The sequence below is a fragment of the Chondrus crispus genome, genomic scaffold (genome assembly GCF_000350225.1).
Source record: "Chondrus crispus Stackhouse genomic scaffold, scaffold_150, whole genome shotgun sequence".
In the NCBI taxonomy this organism is placed as follows: domain Eukaryota; phylum Rhodophyta; class Florideophyceae; order Gigartinales; family Gigartinaceae; genus Chondrus; species Chondrus crispus.
This window is the reverse complement of record NW_005179020.1, coordinates 183,056-203,316: the sequence shown is the minus strand read 5'-3', so window position 1 is coordinate 203,316 and position 20,261 is coordinate 183,056. Positions and strand designations below refer to the sequence as shown.

General features: G+C 54.6%; 4 protein-coding genes; 3 read left to right on the top strand and 1 right to left on the bottom strand.

Moving 5' to 3' along the window:
* The first annotated feature begins 610 nt into the window (after window positions 1-610).
* Window positions 611-1,369, top strand: CHC_T00002700001 (hypothetical protein). The gene has a single exon (XM_005713798.1). It carries the CDS (start codon window positions 611-613, stop codon window positions 1,367-1,369), a length of 759 nt encoding a protein of 252 aa, XP_005713855.1.
* Window positions 1,370-1,384: 15 nt separating this feature from the next.
* CHC_T00002699001 (hypothetical protein) lies at window positions 1,385-1,882 on the top strand. The gene has a single exon (XM_005713797.1). It carries the CDS (start codon window positions 1,385-1,387, stop codon window positions 1,880-1,882), a length of 498 nt encoding a protein of 165 aa, XP_005713854.1.
* Window positions 1,883-11,438: 9,556 nt separating this feature from the next.
* Window positions 11,439-15,132, top strand: CHC_T00008548001 (Serine/threonine-protein kinase). XM_005713796.1 is given in 2 exon segments: window positions 11,439-15,011; window positions 15,012-15,132. 1 exon segment carries the CDS (start codon window positions 11,439-11,441, stop codon window positions 15,009-15,011), a length of 3,573 nt encoding a protein of 1,190 aa, XP_005713853.1. The 3' UTR covers window positions 15,012-15,132.
* A 34-nt stretch (window positions 15,133-15,166) lies between these two features.
* On the bottom strand, window positions 15,167-16,717 carry CHC_T00002698001 (hypothetical protein). Its single transcript, XM_005713795.1, has one exon. It carries the CDS (start codon window positions 16,715-16,717, stop codon window positions 15,167-15,169), a length of 1,551 nt encoding a protein of 516 aa, XP_005713852.1.
* Window positions 16,718-20,261: the final 3,544 nt, after the last annotated feature.

Genomic DNA, 20,261 nt, shown 5'->3' with positions numbered 1-20,261 from the left:
GTGCGGGGGTTACAACTGCAACGTCTTGTCGTTACCGCATCGCTCTCCCAACAGAGAAATTCGAAGATGAATGCACGGTCTAAGCCATGTGATTGGCTGAAAACAGCGTTTGCGTCACTCGTGCAGATGTATACAGATGGATGAATAAACTAAGAATAACAAAGTATTCATTGACGCCTTTACAGTATAGGGAGGGAAATGACATCAACGCCGTTGTCATATTTGCATGCAATGCTGCGAAAACTAGCGTGGAAAAGAAAGCGCACGGCACCTATATTCGATTTCAAACCAGTGAAAACCTCTTCTTCACAGCAGCACCTGTGAAGTATGTCCCCACCAGGTGTTGATGACCAAAGGAAGATATGTTTGATCATGTCAATTGCGGCAAGTGCAGCAAGTATATGCGTCAGTTCAGAGGAAACTAAACAAGTCAGCTCGAAGAGAAGGCGTGTCAGTACAACAATCTCGCGACCATTACGGATGGGAATTACCTTCGAGAATGTTACTGCGATCTACACACGAAAAGAGTTCGCAAACGCTTTTCGAATGTCACGAGAAGTTTTTGCCGATCTCCTGAACGTCACTCGGGATCAAATACAGAAACATTGAAATGGGACAGCGATCTCGCAGAACGACTGTACCTGCTGATATCAGACTTTCTATCACACTTCGTATCATGGCTGGAGCAGATGTATGGGACCTGGTTGCTGTGTTTCAAGTTAAGCTTTCTACAATATACAGGGTGCTTGAGAGTGCTATAAGCGCTTTGAACACAGTTCTGAAGCTTCCGGGATTACCAAAAACACTGCAAGACTTGCATCGCTTCGCGATGCAATTCAAGACGTCTCTAAAATCGCCCAATCCATTGAATGAGTGTGTTGGTGCTCTAGGTGGGTTGGCTATCAAGATAAAAAAGCCACGAGAGGAGGGAAACCCTGCCGTTTACTATAGCCAGAAGGATTTCTACGCGTTATGCGTTAAGGCGATGGTGGATTCTAGCTATAATTTTTTATCTTACTCATTCCGATGTGTCGGATCCACGCACGACTCTCTTGCGCATGCTGCTTCGTCTCTAGGAAAGTATTTACAGAACAAAAATTTGGATGGCGAGTTTTGGATTGCCGGTGATGAGGCTTACATGTGCACAGAAGATCTCATCACTCCAGTTCCCAGGTGTCATGCATCATCAGAGGAAGATGCATTCAATTTCTTCCACTCCTCATTGCGGATGCATATGGAACAAGCCTTTGGAATGCTTACGGCGAAGTGGGGAATATTTCAGAAACCTTTAGGCTTTCCAGTGCGGAAGAGCTCGCGGATTGTCGCCGTCGCAATGAAACTACACAGTTTTTGTCTGTCGAAAGGATAATGTAGACGAGAGGGAATGTGTGAAAAAGAGTTCAGACGGGTGTATCGAGAAAGCTTAAGCTGGCATAGACGGATGCGTACAGTATACGTCAACAGGGTGGAAATAGTTTACCCTCTCACAGGAGAAGAATTCAGAAACGCACTGAGCTTGTTAAAGTTGTTGCTACGAGTAGGCGGGAAAGACCCCCCGTGGTACAGGCTTTTAGATAGAACTAAAGAGTTGCCGTGCGATGTAAATAAATCGCACAGGGTGGAGGTGGAAATTTATTCTGAACGTAGATCCAAGAAGAAGCCGAATTCAGAACAGGGCTTATTTTTCAACAAGCAGGGTGCATGTGGGGTGGTGATGGGAGAAGCAGAGTGGGGGCCGGGAAAGAGAGGAGGCGAAGATGGAGGAGGAGATGGTGGAGGTTTGGTTTTCGGGAAGATGGTTGGAACTTATGTAGCAGAGAAAAAGCGTGCGGCGCGACGTTTGCAGCAGGGATTGCAGGTTTCTGAAAGCGTGGCTCGCTGATGGCGCGCGAGGGTGCGCGGTCCGTGCAGACAGTGCGCCGCTGCAAAGGCCGCACTTCCGTTCTGTCGCGCCTGCGCTGCGTCTTCCCCGCCTCATAGGCCACCCCACAACCGCAGAGGCCAACATCCCCCACGGCGAAGTCCGACAACAGCGCCGCACCGAACACAACCCCGCCCGCCCCGCTGCGCCGCGCCGCGACACAAAAGTCGTCCCGATGCCATGCCGCCGCCGCCGCTACCACCATTCGCCCCGCCCACGCCCGCCTCACGGCCACCGCCGCGCAATCCCGACTTGTCCGCGCTGCGGTACAACCGTAGGGATACTAAACCGTAAATGGAAAAGGACAGGCTGTACCTAAAATGAGGGAGCTTGGGAGACCGCTACACTGGAGCGTCAGGTAGAATAATCCGGAACGGTAGGAAGCACAGGACAAGGGAGGTAAACCGCACTGGACACGCGCAGTCGTACTGGGGTGTAGAGCAGTACGACCGGTGGCGAGCTGGAAATGTGAGGGACTTACTTAACAGTGGTAAAGGACTAGGGTAGGAAGTAAGGGGAGGCGTGCTTTCCTCGGTTTACCTCCAGCCCGGTGCCCCCCTATCTTATACTTCCTAGTAGGGCTGTGGCACCGCACGTACTACAGTAGCTGTACCTTCTGTAGCCAGATTACTGTAGCTTACGGTAACTAAAAATGACTACTGTACTAACCCACCGATCGGTCGCGCACTACGTGTACACCTGCACTAGCTGGTGCCACTAACTACACGTGGACTCCTACGTGGCCACATCTACACGTGCTGGCCACATATGCACCGTATCGGTTAACATCTTACTACTGTACTTGGCGAGGCCTCTGGGGCCCGCCTAGTACAGTAGCGCCACTTGGCAATTGTACCGCACGTGCCAACGTCCGCGGCGTCATCCATGCCGCCGTCGCCCCCGCCCCCGCTACAGGCACGTTTTAACCCCCGACAACGTGCCCGACACCGTCGTCTTCCACCTCCACGCCTACCCCGACCCCCCGCCGCCCCCCTTGCCCCGCCCAATTTGTCTACCCGCCGCCCGCTCGCGCCCACTACGCCGTCCCCGATCTTACCTAATATTATTTTGTCCCGTCGTCCCCTGTCTACCGCCCGGATCCGCCGCATCACCCGCATCTCGCCGTGGCCGCCACCGCCGCGGACCGCCGAGTCTACGCCATCCCCCCAACCGTCAAGGCCACTCAACCTCCGCCAACCCTCAGCTTTTGCGACTTCCCCGCAGATCTCCGCGTCGACTGCACCCACCCCCTTCTGCTTCTTCCGCTGCAACCGACGCCGATGCTGCGGCTACCGTGGCGCCGTTCGCAAGCTCCGCCTGCATAACACCGCCCCCAACACCGCACGCCTTCCGTCGCACCAACCCGACCTCGACCGCGATCGCAACCACGACTCCTTCCTCTCTCACGACCCTCACCCCTCCTTCGTCATTGCCTTTGCGAGCGGCCGCCACACCCCGCCCGACCCGCCCCGACCCGCGCCCCACGACCCCCCACAATCCCCGCACACCCCCTCTCCCCCTCTTCTTTTCACCGCCACGAGGCCCACCCCCGTATTTGAACGACACCCAAGTCAAGCTCCCGTCTTCAAGTCCTCCGTCCCGGCCGTCAGACTTCATTCCCCGCAACCGCAACTCTCCCTCTCTCACACCCCCGCCGTGGCCGCCACTGCCGCGGACCGCCAAGTCCACGCCACTCTCCTTCCTTCAGGGCCCCCCCCATGTAGTATAACCCCCTGGGACTAGATTTAGATTAGATCAGCTACTGTAGAGCCCGAGCTCTACAGTACGACGCGCACGAGCGCGTGTGCTGTTAGCACCGAATGCTGACAGCCCTACAGTACGCGCGACCCGCACCCACTACTGTAGCCGACCACAGTAGCACTATAGTACAGTACGTACTGTACTGTAGTATGATAGACTAACTTGTACATTAAATACGTGAGCGGACCGACGGCGACGGGGGAGGACAAGCACGAGCTTGTTCAGAACCTACGCCTTTGGTCAAGCTCGCCCCGCTTATTCTAGATCGGGTTGCCTACAATAGCCCGTATCTAGTTAGGAGCTGAACGGGCAGGGGACGCGCGAGCACACGAGCGAGCCTAGATCTGCCTCCGCCCGTCAGCGCTTGTACGTAACCCAGCGCTGCCCCACGGCGTCGAGGCGTAGATCGACCCGCCCGTGCGCGCGTCCCCGTACGAACCCGCTCTACCACCATGCTACCCGGGCCCTCTTCCCGCTTCCGTTAGCTGGGGTTGCTTCCCTTCTCCGATCGGGGTCTCCGCTAGAACTGAGTATACACCCCCCTCCGTTGGAGGTGTTTAGACTACACCCAACCGCCGCGCACCTTCAGCTTTTGCGACTTCCCTGCAGATCTACGCGTCGTCTGCGACCACGACTCCAACCCCTCTCACGATCGCCACCCCTCCTTCGTCCATGCCTTTGCCAGCCGCCGCCACACCCCGCTCGACCCACCCCGACACGCGCCTCACGACCCCCCGCAATCCCCGCACACCCCCTCTCCCCCTCTATTTTTCACCACCACGAGGCCCGCCCCCGTAGTTGAACACCACCCACGTCAAGCTTCCGTCTTCAAGTCCCACGTCCCGGCCGTCCGGCCTCATTCCCCGCAATCGCAACTCTCCCTCTCTCAAACCTCCTTCTGCTGCAAGCCAAAGCCATCGCACTTTCGACGGCAGCCTCTGTGTGTCTTGCGTCAAACTCGGGATTAGGGGATTTCTCGGGCAGGAGAGAAAACATCCTTCATTTCAAATTCGATCGATATATGAGAGTGATTGCGTCTAGTAAAGGAAAGCATGGGGTCACTAATCTTTGGAAGTATTGGTACCTCCCTGAAGCGATTCAAATATTTTTCTGAAGTGGTTCTCAACTACTTCAAGATAGAGTTTTGGCGTTGGTGTTGGATTTGGCTTGCTCCTCATAGCAGCTACTTTTGCCTCTGCAACTTCTAATAGGTTGATGAGATCTGCTTCTTTCTTCAACTGTATCAGATTGGAATCGTTCTGTTGTTCCATCTGACCCTTCATCTCGGCCATGGTCTTGGCCATGGACGCAAGCTCTTCCTTGTAATTGGCCGTCTCCTGGGTCCGTCTCTTTTTAGAACTATTACTACTAGGAATGGAAATGCTGTCCAGAATGTCAGCCATGGCGTCGTCCAACTCCCCGAGACCTTCCTCATACCCCCGCTTTTCAGATGACGTCATTAACTTTGACGCCATATTGAGGAAGTCGTGATCAGCACTCGGAGTCCCGCACTCGCAAATCACGAAAAACACGAGCAATCGTCGTGATTTGGCAGTTGGCCTTCCTTGGAACTGTGGAAGAAAATCAATAAATCTATCAGGATCGTTTTGGCCCGACCTTTTCCAACTATCATATGGTGTCGTAAAGTCCGACCTCAATTCCGAATCCATTCCTTTAAACGATTCCCGGGACGGTGGCAGGGAGGACAATTTTCAGCATGAACACCATCAACGAATCCAAGTAGCTCTGGCGTTCTAGGGCGATACGACTCGTCATTAAAAACTTTTCCACTACAGTAGTCCAGAAGTAGTCCCGTCGAATTTTAGCGTCCAGAGCGGCAGGGGTCATTTCCTTCCCTGAATTAATGAGTGCTTCTCGGCAGTCTGGATGATCGCATAATATAACACAGAGGCGAGCATACTCGCCAATTGAAAAAACTGAAGCATGTGCAATTTCCTCCACGTCCTCTGATACAGGTGGAACTCTGTTTTCCTCTTGGTCTGTACCTTGTTCATGTTCTTTTGCTCCGTTTGGGTCGTGTGGTGATTTACTGTTCGCCTTAGGTAAGGCTCTCGGCTTTGAACGGTTCACAGCATCATCGCAAATGTTCTGTAGTTCTTCTCTTGAGGGGACACTGTGCGCAGGTTCAATAACATTAAAAAGCTCGAAAGTTAGCGTCTCTGGCATTTGACGCATAATACAGTCCACATTCTCCCCATTTTCAACCTTTCTCATCACGTAACAGACACACTGCGCCGCTAAAACATTTTTTTGTACTGAAACCCGAAGCTTCCATGTGCGTGCGATCTTGCGAAGCACCACGACTGTCTGGTGTGAAAAAAGGCATGGGCTTTTTGGGGCGTATTGCTCGCATGAGCCTCTGAATCATTTGTGCTTGATAAAACTGCCATTGAGGTGGATGTTGACCTGGAAGGAAAGGGTTGTTTTGAGCGGGGTTGGTGACCGTCGTCCTGGAAGTGGATAGAACGGGGAATAAGCGCGTTCCCTGAATAGCTCTTCGTTCTGCCCCTGGTGTTCTCTGCAGGAGGGGTCGCTTTGTTACAATCCATACGAGAAGGAAAAGGAAAAAGGGAGAAGGTGCAAAGGGGTGTAGAGAACGATGTAGCGCAGTTCGCGCCAGTGGCAGGTCGGTGGTTTTGTGGGGACCAAGATTTCGAATTTGAGGAAAGTGTAGAGGATTTTTCATGTGGGTTTGAGGAGGGAGTTCGAAAATTGGTGTGGTCCTAGTGCCTTACAGGCATTTGAGGGCGAACAGGGCATTATAAGTTAAGGCTTGGCCAGCATGGACGTGTTAACATATCCCCAAAGACTGGCCAATGGTTGTGCGAGAACCGTGCATACATATTTGAGCGTGCACCTGTTGGGAGAGGCCCTGAGGGCCTCCCGCTAAAAATGAGATTTGTGTATGTTGCATATTTGCCTCGTCCGTGGTTGCGCCTATACCAGTTTTGTCATTTGTGCATACACAAATTACAGTGAATAATGTACAGGGGGGGTCGCGATATAGTGCCATATTTGTTAGTGCCAGCTCCGATATAGTGCTACCCTTCTGCGGGTGGGACGAATTTTGAGCCAAAAACGAAGGGTCTCCAGGTAGGCAGTTGGATGGACATGTACTGCCCGAGAGCCGCTGCCGCCGCGGAAAGATATTGTGCAGTTGCCAACTCGAATAGAGATTATGGCGGAAAAAGGCAGGGTCGATGATGCAATTGGACATCTGCAAAAGTGTGGGCTGGCATTTATGTCTGCGAAAAAGGAGGAAGTCAATGCAACGGCTCGGCAGCTACTAATAACAAAAATGCTTGATTAGACTTGAGTCTGTAGTGAAGATACAAAGCATGAGTGATGGCGTCCTGCGAGCGGTCTTTCTGAGCAGTGATGCAAAGAAGTGGCTGCAAAAAAGCCGTAAATCTCATTATCTAACAGTGCCTGGTTCGATATAATGCCGTTTTCGGCCCATTGACACAGGGTAGCACTATATCGCGACCCCCTGTACACAAAAATGGTGATTTGTGTACACACAACTTGTGTATTTTGGGTTTCAGGAGGCGCCCAATAGTGGGCGCCTCCTTTTTTTTGTGTCAGAGTCATATATTTCTTTTTTGTGCACAAAAAATGAGTTTTGCCACGGAAATGCTTGCGCACATAATGTGCGTCCCCCTACTGTACGCATGCTTTGTACTCCCCGGACGCCGGCGATGAAGCCGTCAGAGCTCTAACTACAGTGTGTGCTGTGAGCTAAGCTCAATCATGATAGTGCGATGAGTGTTTTCACCAACTAGCAGCCACCGTCAGAACCATGAATGACCAATTGACTATTCTATTGCTGCTTCTCAGTCAGAGCCATGCTCGGTAGGATGTAGATGTCGAGTCTCGTCGGTCGGGCGGCGGCCGACGCTTTCTCTGTGTACAGTAAATTTGGATTGTACGCGCGCACATTTTGACATTTGTGTGATACACATTTAACCTAGCATGGGGTCGCCCGTCCGAGAAAACGGCGCGTTGTGTGTGCGTAACGCGCCGTAACAGATGCCCGCGCGGTAGAATGCCATAACACAGATTTTGTTCAATAGAAACATCTGGGTAGGGTAACAAATAATGGAACAATTCTAGATAATTCTAAACGAGAAGTGTGACGTACGCACACAGAGACGGTTGACTGACAGCACGCACCACGCGGCGAGGAGCGGGGGCGGGGGCTGAGAAAAGGATGACTGCCTGGAGTAAAGAGAGTTGAGCAGCTGCCCCCACTGATAAGCAAAGGGGCCGACGCAAAGGGGCCGGGGCGTACAGTGGGGGCTGAGAGCGGCAGGAGGCATTACAGTGTGATCATAAGATACAGGTCCGTAACAGACGCCCGCGCGGTAAAATGCCAAATGTGGAGACTGGATGGAGCGTCAGAGACGGACAGCGGAGGGCGCAAAGCGACCGAAAAACAACCGTGCCGCCGGTGTAACCGGCAACAGGGCATCAGAACGCCGACACCGAACATCACCGTGTACGTGCTCGACCAACAATCCCACTGTCCATAGCGGAGAGCGGTAATCTGCCACAGTACGGCAACATTCATGATCACTGACGAGTTCCTGAACTGCTTTGGAGGCTGTTTATGAGGGAAGCATTCGTCATCTTGGCATGTAGATTTCTTTCCCTAAGTCCGATTCGATCCGAGTCCAGATCATCCTCGTTTTCAAACACACTGCGTGTTGCAGCCCCTGATTCTGTGTCCCATTGCTGCTCGTCTTCCGTGTCGTCTGAATCCTCACTTCCCCCATCGTTACTTTCCTCTACAGAACGCTAAAAGTCAGCCTGCTGAAGCTGTACGTCACCCAGTAGGTTCATGTTCCAGTGCGAGAACGCTAACTTTTTGACCTTATCAGTGTCGAGGCGATTTCTCGCTTTCGTTCTAATACGTCCCTGTATGCTGAAGCTCCGTTCTGCAGCGCAAGAGGAAGGCGATACAGAAAGTGTTCTCATTGCAAATTCTCGGAGTTCTTCCATCTCATGGCGGAAGGCAAGGGACTTCCAATATACCAGCGGCATTTTCCTAAACTCTTTGAAAACTTCATCATTCCCAGCGTCATCTTTCTCGTCATTCCACTCTCCTGATATCTGCATGTACTGCTCCAGGATGATCCCACGTAGGTCTTGCGATCGCAGAGCCCGAGACCGCGAGTTTCCCTCGCCATCCGATGTCTCGTGTACCAGTTCCACTGCGCCTGCACAGTACTGCATGAGGTACGATCGAAACCGATGCAAGAACGGGCAAACATCCCGTGTAGACCGACTCGAGGAAGAACGTCCGACGCCCAAATCTCCATCCAGTCGCTTCCGTTCGCAGCAAAACGTTCACGACCGGAGCTTAGGTTGCGTCTCCCCACCCGTCAAAGATTTTTGTTCCGAAACCAGTTGCCAAGGCGCTGGATATTCTTTGACACACTCTATCTAATACGGAGTCATACAGCTCATTCAACTTGCGTCCTGTCATCAAGAATCGGGTGGGGAAATAATCTCTAGCGTACCCTGGCATTGCCATTTGCAGAAACCTCATAAAAGCGTTGGATCGAGCGGCGGTAGTGTTCAGGGCTGTGAACGACCACGCTTGCTCGACAAAAACCTCAAGAAGTGCAGACGTCAGGGCTTTTGCACGCTCTGGACTTTTTTCCATGCGGCGTTTCTTCCCCGTCGGGTAATCTGCCGAGAAGGATCCTTTTCTCTTCGAACTTATCTCAATATTACTGTGGTACATCCCCTCTCCTTCTGTGGTGCACTAGATTCTGAAAGGACGGGATCCTTCACTACCTGAGTATATACAGGTAACTGCAAAACATGCTTCCCCATGTTGAGAGATCTTCGCTGCTTATCCCTTATTTCCTTCCCACTTCCCTTACAACAACAGCCAACGAACTCACCGTCTTCCATAATTTTATCGAAGCATTGGTGCTTGACGTAGTATTGCTTTCGTCCCCCGCTTGATCCACCAGAACTCCTGCAACCGGCTCAGGTACGTGTTACTGCCGGTGCAATCAATAAGGTACACTCTCGTAGCGGACCGAGCGAGCCTCGCTCTGGGAGGGGACTGGAGGAGGGCATTTCGGGGGCAAAAGCGCGTTGGATTATACCGGCGTATTTCTTCTTCGTCCTCTAAAACTGAGGGAGCCTCCGGACTGTTGCTCTGCGGCTCACCAGCTTGTCCACTTCGCCTATCTGCTGCGTGACAGTTGGACGACATCGAGTCCGACAAACCGTCGTCCTCTTCGCACAAACTACAATATATATCCGTTTCGGCTCTTATCAAACGCAAGGCGATTAAACCGAAGGCGTAGCGGTGGGTGTGGCGGTTGCAGAGAGGGAGATTGCGTGGAGTGTGTAGCAGTTGTGGCGGTGGCGGCGGTGGCGGGTGCGTGCGGGGGGCGGTTGTGGCGAGCCAGAAAGCGGCGGTTGTGACGAGGCTGTGATGCGTAGTCCTGTCGTGCAAGAGGAGCATGGCAGGGTGATATTATTTTTGCCACGCAAAGCGCGGGAGACTTTTCGGGTTCTCGATCTTGGAGAGTTGTGGGAGGCCGTTTCAGGCTGCCGCCAGCTCACTTGCTTAGCATGATGAGGAATAAATGTTTGATAAGTGTGGGCGATAATGCATTACGACCATTTATTCGCCAGTTTATGACTGGAGATTGATTTGTTTTGAATTTCTAGCCGAGACAAATAAGCGAAACTTTTCGTTCGGATAGAAGGGCACACTCTCCAAAAGTGGAGACAGTCCATTTGCCTGATATCAGGCGTCGCCGCGCATAGCGACGCTCTGGGACACCAACTCTGGGACCCAAACTTTAGGATGTCCATCCGCCCACTATGCCTCCCAAAGTTTGGGATGAGGGTTGAGCTGCAAACCTACAAACCTAGTGTTGGTATTGCTAACGGACGAACGTGGGATGTGCCTTCAGCCGCTGTAGATAGACCTCCATAACCCCTCCACGAATCCCATGCGAGCAGCGCAATGCAGGACGATGTGTTATTCAATCGTGATAGGTCGGACATGTATCTTCACAAATCGCTGAAAGCCTCGCGGATGAGCTTACTCAGAGCACCGGACGCATCAACAATGCCTAAAGATATGCATTGCGAGCCTCCTCAACGAATCTGATACTCTGAGTAGCGGGAGGTGTAGTGTCTATGGCACGCAATGGGATTCGTGGAGGGGTTATGGAGGGGATATGGAGGGGTAATGCTATGCTAATGCTACCCTTGGGTAATGCACGACATTAGTTGTTGTTGTCGAAAGGAGAAGGTAACACTGGACGGACGGGTTTAATCGCTTCTTGCACGCGTAAACTTTACGTCAGAAAGTGCGGTGTACAGTACCCAAGGGTAATTTTTTGTATGTATGGAAACGATCGCACACGCCTCGTTGACGAAAGAATAGCAGCAAGGTTATCGTGCTGCCAATATTGTAGCGGCAGTTCCGGTGTCACCAACGTAGGAATTCAGGCGAGGCCTCGAATGCCGGAAATCTAAAATAGCGCGTGCTGGCACCCACGTCACAGGCCACTAAAAACGCCCTAATTCCGCTGCATTGCTGGCCTATCACCCTGACACAGCGCTCCAGCTTCTCTTGCACTTCACATCGCGCAGCCCAGCTAAACCCCTCTACTCAATTCCCCGGCCCCTCTGCCCCCGCTCCCTGCTCCCCATCCACCCCGCCGATCCCGCCTCCCACTCTCCCCTGACTTCCCTAATGTCATCGCAATGGGGCACGCTCGGCGCCGAACAGACGCTGGAGGGCGCCTCCTCGCGTGCCTGGACCCTGCGCTTCGAGCGACGCCTAGCGCCCCGCGAGGGCGCGGCCATTGTCAACCCGGCCTCCTCCGTCTGGCTCGTGCGCGACCGTGCCTCGGCCCGCCTATACGCCGCCAAGCGCCAGCAGCTTGCGGCGCTAGACGAGGTCGACGCCTTGGTCGACGAGGCTGCGGCCTGGCGCGCTGCCTGCCTTGCGGATGACGCCTCGGTCATCCCCGAGCTTGTCGACGTCTTCGTCGCTAGGACCGCGCCGTTTTCCGTCACTTTTCTTGCCGAGTTTTGCGGAAGGGGCCTGCTGCCGAAGGATCCGCCCCTGTCGGAGGCCGTGTTGTTGACCATCGCGGCCGATTTGGCAGATGCCGCCGATAAGCTGCCGGAGCCGCACGGCCACATCGCTTACGAAAGCTTGCTCGTCGATGATAAAGGATGCATAAGGCTTGCAGGGTTTGGCGCCCATCGCTCAGCCATCTTGAGGGACAACCCGGGGTTGAATAAGCAAGATGACGCCTTTGATATTGGCGTGTTGCTGTACGAGCTCGTGTTTGGGGGGCCGCCGCCGGAGGACTTGCAAGTACCAGAGAGCCCAAACTATTCCAGGCGCTTAACGGATATCATTGTCGCTGCACTAGGGCATGCCCAGCCTGCTGAGCTGAGGGCTATGGCTATGTCCGTTGGCGCGGAGCTGAGGGCCCCGATGCTTGATGTGGAGAAGAAGAACGAACCTGAGAAGGCCTTGCCGCAGCATATTTCAAGGGCGACAGAGAGAAATGTCGACAGGTTGGTGAGTGGAACTGATATTGGCACCGCGTTCTCGACATTGCTTGAGGATCTAAATGCAGAGCCGGAGGCGGTCGCATCGGCCGTTTTTAAGCATCTATTTACGAAGCCAGTCAGCAAAGATCCTTTGTGTGCGATGAGGGTGCTCACGATGTTGCATAACCTCATGTTGGATGGTCCGGACACCATGTTAGCGGCAGTGCGCAAGAACGACAAGTTTTTGGACTGGACCGAATCTTCTTGGACTAGGGAGGCCATAGAAGCGTCTGATAGCCCAGATGATGCGCACCCTGCTACCTTTTACTTCGCCGGTGGAGAACTGGCGTTTTATGCGGCGACACTGAGGAGAAAGGCTCGCTTTCATATGCTTGCGGCCGGTGCGTTTTCTGGTAGATGGGATCGCACTGGGAAACTTGGCAATGATGGCCGGGACGTGCTCGTAACCCGAAGACGGAAAGTCATCGGAGGAATGGCCGACGTCATGGAAATGGCATCAGAGATTGGCTGCAGGCTCGCTGCTGCGAAAGACGCTGAGGCTGCTGTGAAGCAAGCTGCTCTTGGTGCGCTGGTCAGCGAATGTTCTCTAGCGGCAATTGCGGGAGTCAGCCTAGCGTTTGAGGTCGAGACTATTCGTGACGCAGAAAAGGTTGCACCTGGTGTCGGCCGTTTGCATCACGCTGCTAGAGCTCTCGTGTTTGCTGTCGAGCAAGTTCCGTCCGCTGGTGGCGAGCAATGGGTGGAGCAGTTTGCAAGTGAGGAACCACCAGACGTCGTTGCGAATGCGGCGGCCAAAGAGAATCAAGCAGCTGGATTGGACGAGACAGCAGACATCCCTTTGGACGGCTGGGCCGAAACGGAAAAAATTGTAAACGAAGAGAAGGCGAAGAAGAAAGAGATGAAAGAGCGGAAGAAGAAGAAAAAAGAAAAAGCAGCTGCGAAAGCAAAGGAAGAGGCAGAGGAGCGCAAGAGGCAAGAAGATATTACCGCGGCGGATGGAGCACTCGTTGTTCATGGCGCCGAAGACGCAGCTACGAAGGCCGTAACAACTATGTTTGGCGATCTACTTGCCATTGACCAAGCATCCAACACAGTCCCCGTCTCGCAACCGGAGCCGCGACCCGTTCCAAACATGTCCAATGCTCAGGCACTTGCTTCTGCTTTTGGCGTTCCAGAAGAGTCTGTTGGTGGTCAGCATCTTCCTCTTCCTCCCCCTGAGGGTTACGGAGACGATGATGACGAAGGTGGAGGCTACGACGACTACCGCGCGCGACAGGAGGAGAATAGTGCACGGCAGAATGAAACTAGGCAATCGTCGAGTACGGCAGCTTGGGCTGCTCGCTCAGCACGATCAGGGCACTCTAGCGGTGCCCTTGTTGTGAGCGACGGGCCACGGAAAAAGTCGCATCCCGCTTTTTGTCAATGCGCGATATGCCATCAAGAAGAGGCGCAAGCAGCAGCGCTAGAGGCCGCGGCTTCAACTACACGTAGTGACGATGTGAGCAACTCGTACGATTATGGTAATCGATACCACAGGAACGCAGAGCAGGAAAATTACGGCGGAAATGATTATGCGCAAGGAACTAGCGCGACACAGCAGGAGCCATCTCGTCCGATGTATGGCGACGCCGAGAAGGACTCCCTTGACGACGAAGAAGGCGAGCAATCTTCTTCTGGATATGAAAGACGAGGGCAGACGAGAGCACGCCCCGACACCAACCCATTTTACGAGGATGATTATGATTCATACGAGAGCATCACATACAGTCTTCCAAAGGATACTCCTGCAAAACCCGAGCAAGCAAACCCAGTGTATGCCATGCCGCCGCCAGGGGCAGCATTTCAAATGCCAGAAGCGGAGATGGAGTCACGTGGGTATTCTTTGCCGTCCCATGCTGCCAGAGTACCACCCCCTTCGATCGTAGGACGGTTTACGGTGAAAAGGGACATGATTCTGAATATGAAGAAGCTGCGCATGGGTGATCGACTTTCAGACAGTGGCACCGTAACAGTTCACAAGGGGGAATACAATCGGGAAACGGTTGCTATCAAGAAACTCACCAAAACCGGTCTACAGTCGGCTATCGCCATAGAGGAATTCACGAACGAGGTGAAGTGGATGACTCAATTTTCCAGCCCAGTCTTACTGAAGTGCGTGGCCGCGTCACTGCAAAAACCCAACTACATCTTCGTCACAGAGCTTATGAAGCGAGGTACTCTTTTCGATGTGTTGCACAAAAATCGCATCAAGCTGACCTGGGCAATGATTAGAAAGATAGCTTTGCAATTGGCCGAAGGTATGAGCCACATGCATGAGAAGGGCATTCTGCATCGAGACCTTAAGTCTTTAAACATCTTCGTCGACGGGAGCTACAACGTGAAGATTGGGGACTTTGGCTTTTCAGCATACGAGCAGGAGCAGGCGGACGATGGAATCGTCGGGACGTTCCAATATATGGCACCAGAAGTGCTTCGTGGAGAGCCCCATACGACGAAATCGGATGTGTTCGCGTTCGCTCAAGTTTTGTGCGAAATTGTCTCAGGGATGGCTCCCTTCCAGGGCATGGATGCCAGGGGTGTGGCGGAGCGCGTCGTGAGCGAAGATATTCGACCTGCAATCCCGATGCATTGCCAACGAGCCTACGTGAACCTGATTCAAATGTGCTGGGGCACCGTTCCATCAACCAGGCCATCGTTCTCGGAGGTCATCGAGCTAATCAAGTCGACAACGAAATAGATATGCGAGCGAAGGTCCTAGTAGCAAATAGAGAGGAGCAGATATGTCTGGCAATTGGAACTCGAAAAAGACTCGGTGTCAAAGGTGGTCTACTAAAAGTACAGTGCTGCTGCAATTACCAGAATAACGTCCACACGTCCCCGCACCTAGTGCCCTCACTGCGATCCGCTCACCCTCGTCTCATACGCCCTCCACCCAGCCTCACGATAAGCCTTTGCTTCCTTAGCCGGGTTGTCCGCTTGATACACCCCGCGACCAACGATAATCACGTCGGATTCCTTTTCCCCAATGACCTTCTCCGGGGTGTTGTACTGCTGCCCTAATCCGTCTCCGCCCGCAGATTTCTTCACACCTGGTGTCAAATAGACGAAATCGTCGCCGGCCACGCGCCCCGTGCTAATGAACCCGAACACAAATTCCTTTTCCGCCTCCGCCATTTCGATGGTCTTCTGCGTGTACCCGGGAAGGGCGGTGGCCAAATTCCCTTCGGAGCTCATCTCCGCGAGAAGTAGTAGACCCAAAGACTTGGCCATCTCACTGTCCGTCTCAGCAACGGCCTTTTTCAAACCCGAAATGATGCCCGGTCCTGGCATGGAATGCGCGTTGATCACGTGAGCCCACTTGCTAATGGAGTGCAAGCCTCCGGAAACCTGGTGGTGGACTGTGCTGCCAATGTCGGCGAATTTGCGATCCTCAAACAGGAGAAACTGGTGGCGCTTGGCAATCTCAGCAAGGGCCGGGCCTGTGCCCTCATCCCAGTCTGCAATGATGTCTGCGTGGGTCTTTAGCATGCAAATTTCCGGTCCGACGGCCTCTGCAAGTTCGAGCAACTGTGCCTTGGTGGTGACATCAGCCGCGACAGCAAGGTTGGACTTCTTGGCTTCCATAAGCTCCAACAGACGTCGGCCTGTGACATTTTTCACCTTCTCCGCGCGCTGCAAGTAGGTAAGCTTGCTCTCCTTCTCAGCAGGCTTTGGTGATAGCGGCTTCTCAGTGGCACCATTCTCCGGGGCCTTGACTCCGTTGTTGGGTGCCGTGGCGCCCACCTGATTGCTCTGGATAAACGAAAGCACGCTAGCCTTCGTCTCCTCGTCAATCTTGCCCTCCTTCTCCAGTACATCCATGACAGTGGACAGGGTGAATACGGCATGCATGTCCACGCCCTGGCTCTTAAGCGCGTCACTCCCGCCCTGCTCGCGATCCAACAACGCAACGACATGGTGGACCTCAAGGCCCTCCTTCTTGAGCGGGCCGACCGTCTCCAACACGCTGGCGCCGGAGGTGACGAGGTCCTCGACGACGAGGACGGTCTGCCCCTTCTCGAACGCGCCCTCGATGGTCTTCTTGGTGCCATACTCCTTGGCTTCCTTGCGCCTCATGAGCATGGGGGCGCCGCCCGCGAGCGACATGGCGGTGGCGAATGGCAGGGCAGTGTACGGCACGCCGCACAGCAGGTCGAACGGGACGCCTGCGACGGCGCCCGACAGCGCGGTGGCGACCTCCCGCAGCACGGTCGGGTGCGACACGGTGACGCGAAGGTCAATGTAGATCGGCGACTGGATGCCGCTCTTGAGCGTGAACGAGCCGAACTTTACCGCACCGGCACCGTGCAGCGCCAGGATGAGGGCGCGGTGCGCGGCCGAGACGGTCGGTGCGGCGGGCGCCGGCGCGGCGGGCGCCGGCGCCGCGGCTGGCGCGTCCACCATCGGCTCCGCGGCCACGGGCTGCGTCGCCTCCTCGGACGGCTTGGCCGACTCTGGCACTGGCTTGGGCGCCGCGGGCGCCGACTTGGCGGCGGGCGGCTCGGTGTGGTCTGCGGAAGTTGTCATTGCGTTCGGCGAGACTTGTGGTTCTGTGATGGGGTGGTACAAGGCGAGTGCGGGAGTTGACGTCACCGAGGGAGGGGGGTTGTTATTGGGCTGCGGCAGGCGGGGACAAGATTGGAAAGGGGTCTGGGAACAGCGGTGGGCTTGAAGAGAAGGGCGCCGGATAGCGCGAAGAGAGAGTTAAAGGGGAACGGCAGTGGGCTTGAAGCGAAGGGCGCAGGATTGCGCGAAGCGAGCGTTGAAGGGGGGTTTGCGGGAAACGGATCGCGGGGGCGGGTGTCGCCGGTCGGCAGTGCGCGCGTGATCCGCGGTGGTTTCCGCACGCTAGTGGTCGAGGCCACGGTGAGCGTGAGCGGCAGCCAATGGGGGGCGGGCAGCGGAGGCCGATGTGGCGAACGGGGGCGGGGGCGCGCAGGGGGCGGAGCAAAAACGGGCGAAAACGGCCATTGGTATGGGGCAGCGAGCAACGGCTTCAGCGAGGCGGAGCACGGCGCGTCGTCGGGGGCGGCTCTTTCGCGGAGAAGCGCGCGCGGAGAAGCGTTGCCACGTAAAGTTACATGCCTGCCGCCCTACCACGCCGCCCTTCTCGCATGCGGCGCCGGAGCATGCCATGCACGCTCACCGCATCACACAGTCCTGCACCTTCACGCCCGCGTTAATCATGCGGCACGCTCCACCTTGCCGGCAAAAACTTCCTCACGCCTCTGCGAAATTACTTCACACGCGCATCCATCGCTGCATTGTTTTATGCAAGGTAATGTTACACTTCGTCCAGTCGGCACATTATTACCTGCAAGGTACGCTCGTTCGGTCGGCGGACCTTCGCCGTTAAAAAAAGAAAAATGATTTCCCATCCAAAAAGTATGATGGATCTGCCGGGCTTCGATCCCGGTACCTCTCCCATGCTAAGGGAGCACTCTACCAATTGAGCTACAGACCCGTGCTCGATATCCTCGAGACCCATTCGGTCTTATTTAATTTCCGTTTTTTATTGTTATGATAATGGCCTCAAAAAAATTATTTTATCTGTAAGCGCACCCCTTCTGCATTGATAAATTTACCACAAAATATTATTTTACCTTCATATCTGCTAGTGTATCTGTAAGCGCACCCCTTCTGCATTGATAAATTTACCACCAAATATTATTTTAAGCGCACCCCTTCTGCATTGATAAATTTACCACAAATATTATGATATGGCATCGGCCCCCCCTTGATTAGTGAAAATAAAACACCCCCCAAATATTACCAACCCCTCATCCGCCGTCTCAGCCGCGAGTGCAACATCGCCTTCAACCGTTGGTACGCTGATGATGGAACCCTCATAGGCACAATTGCTGAAGTCACCAAGGCACTCCGAATTCTTCGAAATTCTGGATCTGCGGCCGGTTTCCATGTAAACATTTTCAAGTGTCGTGCGTTCTGGCCATCGTCCTCCCCCGCCAATCTCTCCCCACTTCTCGATGTCTTCCCTGTTCAGGTTCCTTCTGAAGGTGTACTGGTTCTTCTTGGCGCCCCCCTCGGCTCTGACGCCTTCATCAAGAATTATCTACAGAACAAGATCCAATCTTGCACCGACGCGCTTCGTCCAATTCAGGATATTCCGGACGCCCGCATTCGGTTTCACCTCCATCGCGTTCCGGCTCTGTGTGTCGGGTGGAACATACGTTCCGCTTAACACCCCCGATCTTGTCCCTCCCGCTTGCTGTGCGCTTTGACGAACTCCAACGCGCCACATACTCTCGCCTGAACGACGTTCCCCTCTTGGCATCTATTTCTACTCAAATTGGCTTACCTCTTCGTATGGGAGGTCATGGCTTCACTCCGCTATCCCCGTTTGTGCATGCGTTCTACGCCGCCAGCCTTCTAGAAGCCGCCCGATCCGCGTTAAAGGTCCCGCTAATCCCTCGGTGCCCTTCTACCGCGGCATGGCACGCCGCCATCTCGTCCGAGTGCTCGCGTCCATCAATCCGTAAATACGCACTCGTGGCGTGCTATCAGCACACTCCCCCCTCGGCCTATTCGAGCCTGACGCCCTCCTGGACAGACCTGAACGCGTACACACGACATTATTTCAGGCTCTCCATGGCGCCTTCTCAAGGATGTACTGGGAAAAGTCTGCATGGGATCGCCTCCCCAGCCCCTCCGACCACACACCCGTCTCCGTACGCCGCCGAGCGCGCTACAACTCACTGTGCGCGCCAGGCGCCGCTTCCTTCTTGTGTGCTCATCCCGCCCTTACATCACGCGTCTCCAGTGAGGTGTGGTCATGTATGCTCCGCCGTCATCTTGACTCCCCGGTCTACGATGACTCTATCCAGCCCCTACTCTGCTCTCACTGTCGCCGTCCCATCGATATACGCGGCGACCATGCCGCCATGTGCAAGCACGGCTTCGGTACTGTGCATCGTCACAACACGGTGCGGAACACTCTGGCACGACATGCTTTCCGCGCCGCAGGATTGAGCTGTGATATGGAAGTCCCTTTTCTCATCCCTGGCACGGCTCACCGCCCCGCCGATCTCCTCGTTCAGCCCGCTCCGCCTCCTGCGGGAGCTCTGCCAGACCTTCCTACGGCTTACGATGTCACTGTCCGGAGCCCCTACCGCGTGGGGGCCCTCATCCCGGCTGCTCGCGGTATAGCCGGCGCCGCCGAAGTGGCGGATGCTGACAAGCTAAGCACGCACGCTCGCATCATCCGCTCCGCTCTACATCTACCAGCCGACGCCTCGCTCCCTCTTCTGGACTGGCACTTTGTGCCTCTTGCGTTCGACACCCTGGACGCTCCCAGCGCCCGCTCTACATCTGTCCTCGAGTCCCTCTCCCATCAAATTGCCATCCGCACCGGTACCACCTTTGGTACTGCAAATTCTCGTCTCTCTCAGCGTCTTAGTTATGTCATATGGTCAAGCGTTGCCTCAGCCACCCTCGCCCGCATGCCTTATCATGGCGCGGCCTTATCTTGTCCCGCCCAAGTGTGAGTCCTTGAAGCCTGCCCTATGATATGGCATCGGCCCCCCCTTGATTAGTGAAAATAAAACACACATAATATTTCCCCACACACACACACACACACACACACACACACACACACACACACACACACACACACACACACACACACACACACACACACACACACACACACACACACACACACACACACACACACACACACACACACACACACACACACACACACACACACACACACACACACACACACATGAAGAAGAAGAATACAACGTCAGCGTCCCCTCCGTCGCCGCGCCCGCCGCACCCGCTGCTTGCGACAGCGGATGCGCCAAGCCAGTTCGACGTAGGGAACTCGAGCGCAACCAGCCTTGACACTTCCCACGAGACCCCGCCCGCGCCTACGCGCGCGACTCCGCCCTCGACTTCGCGCGCGCCTCCGCCATCGCCT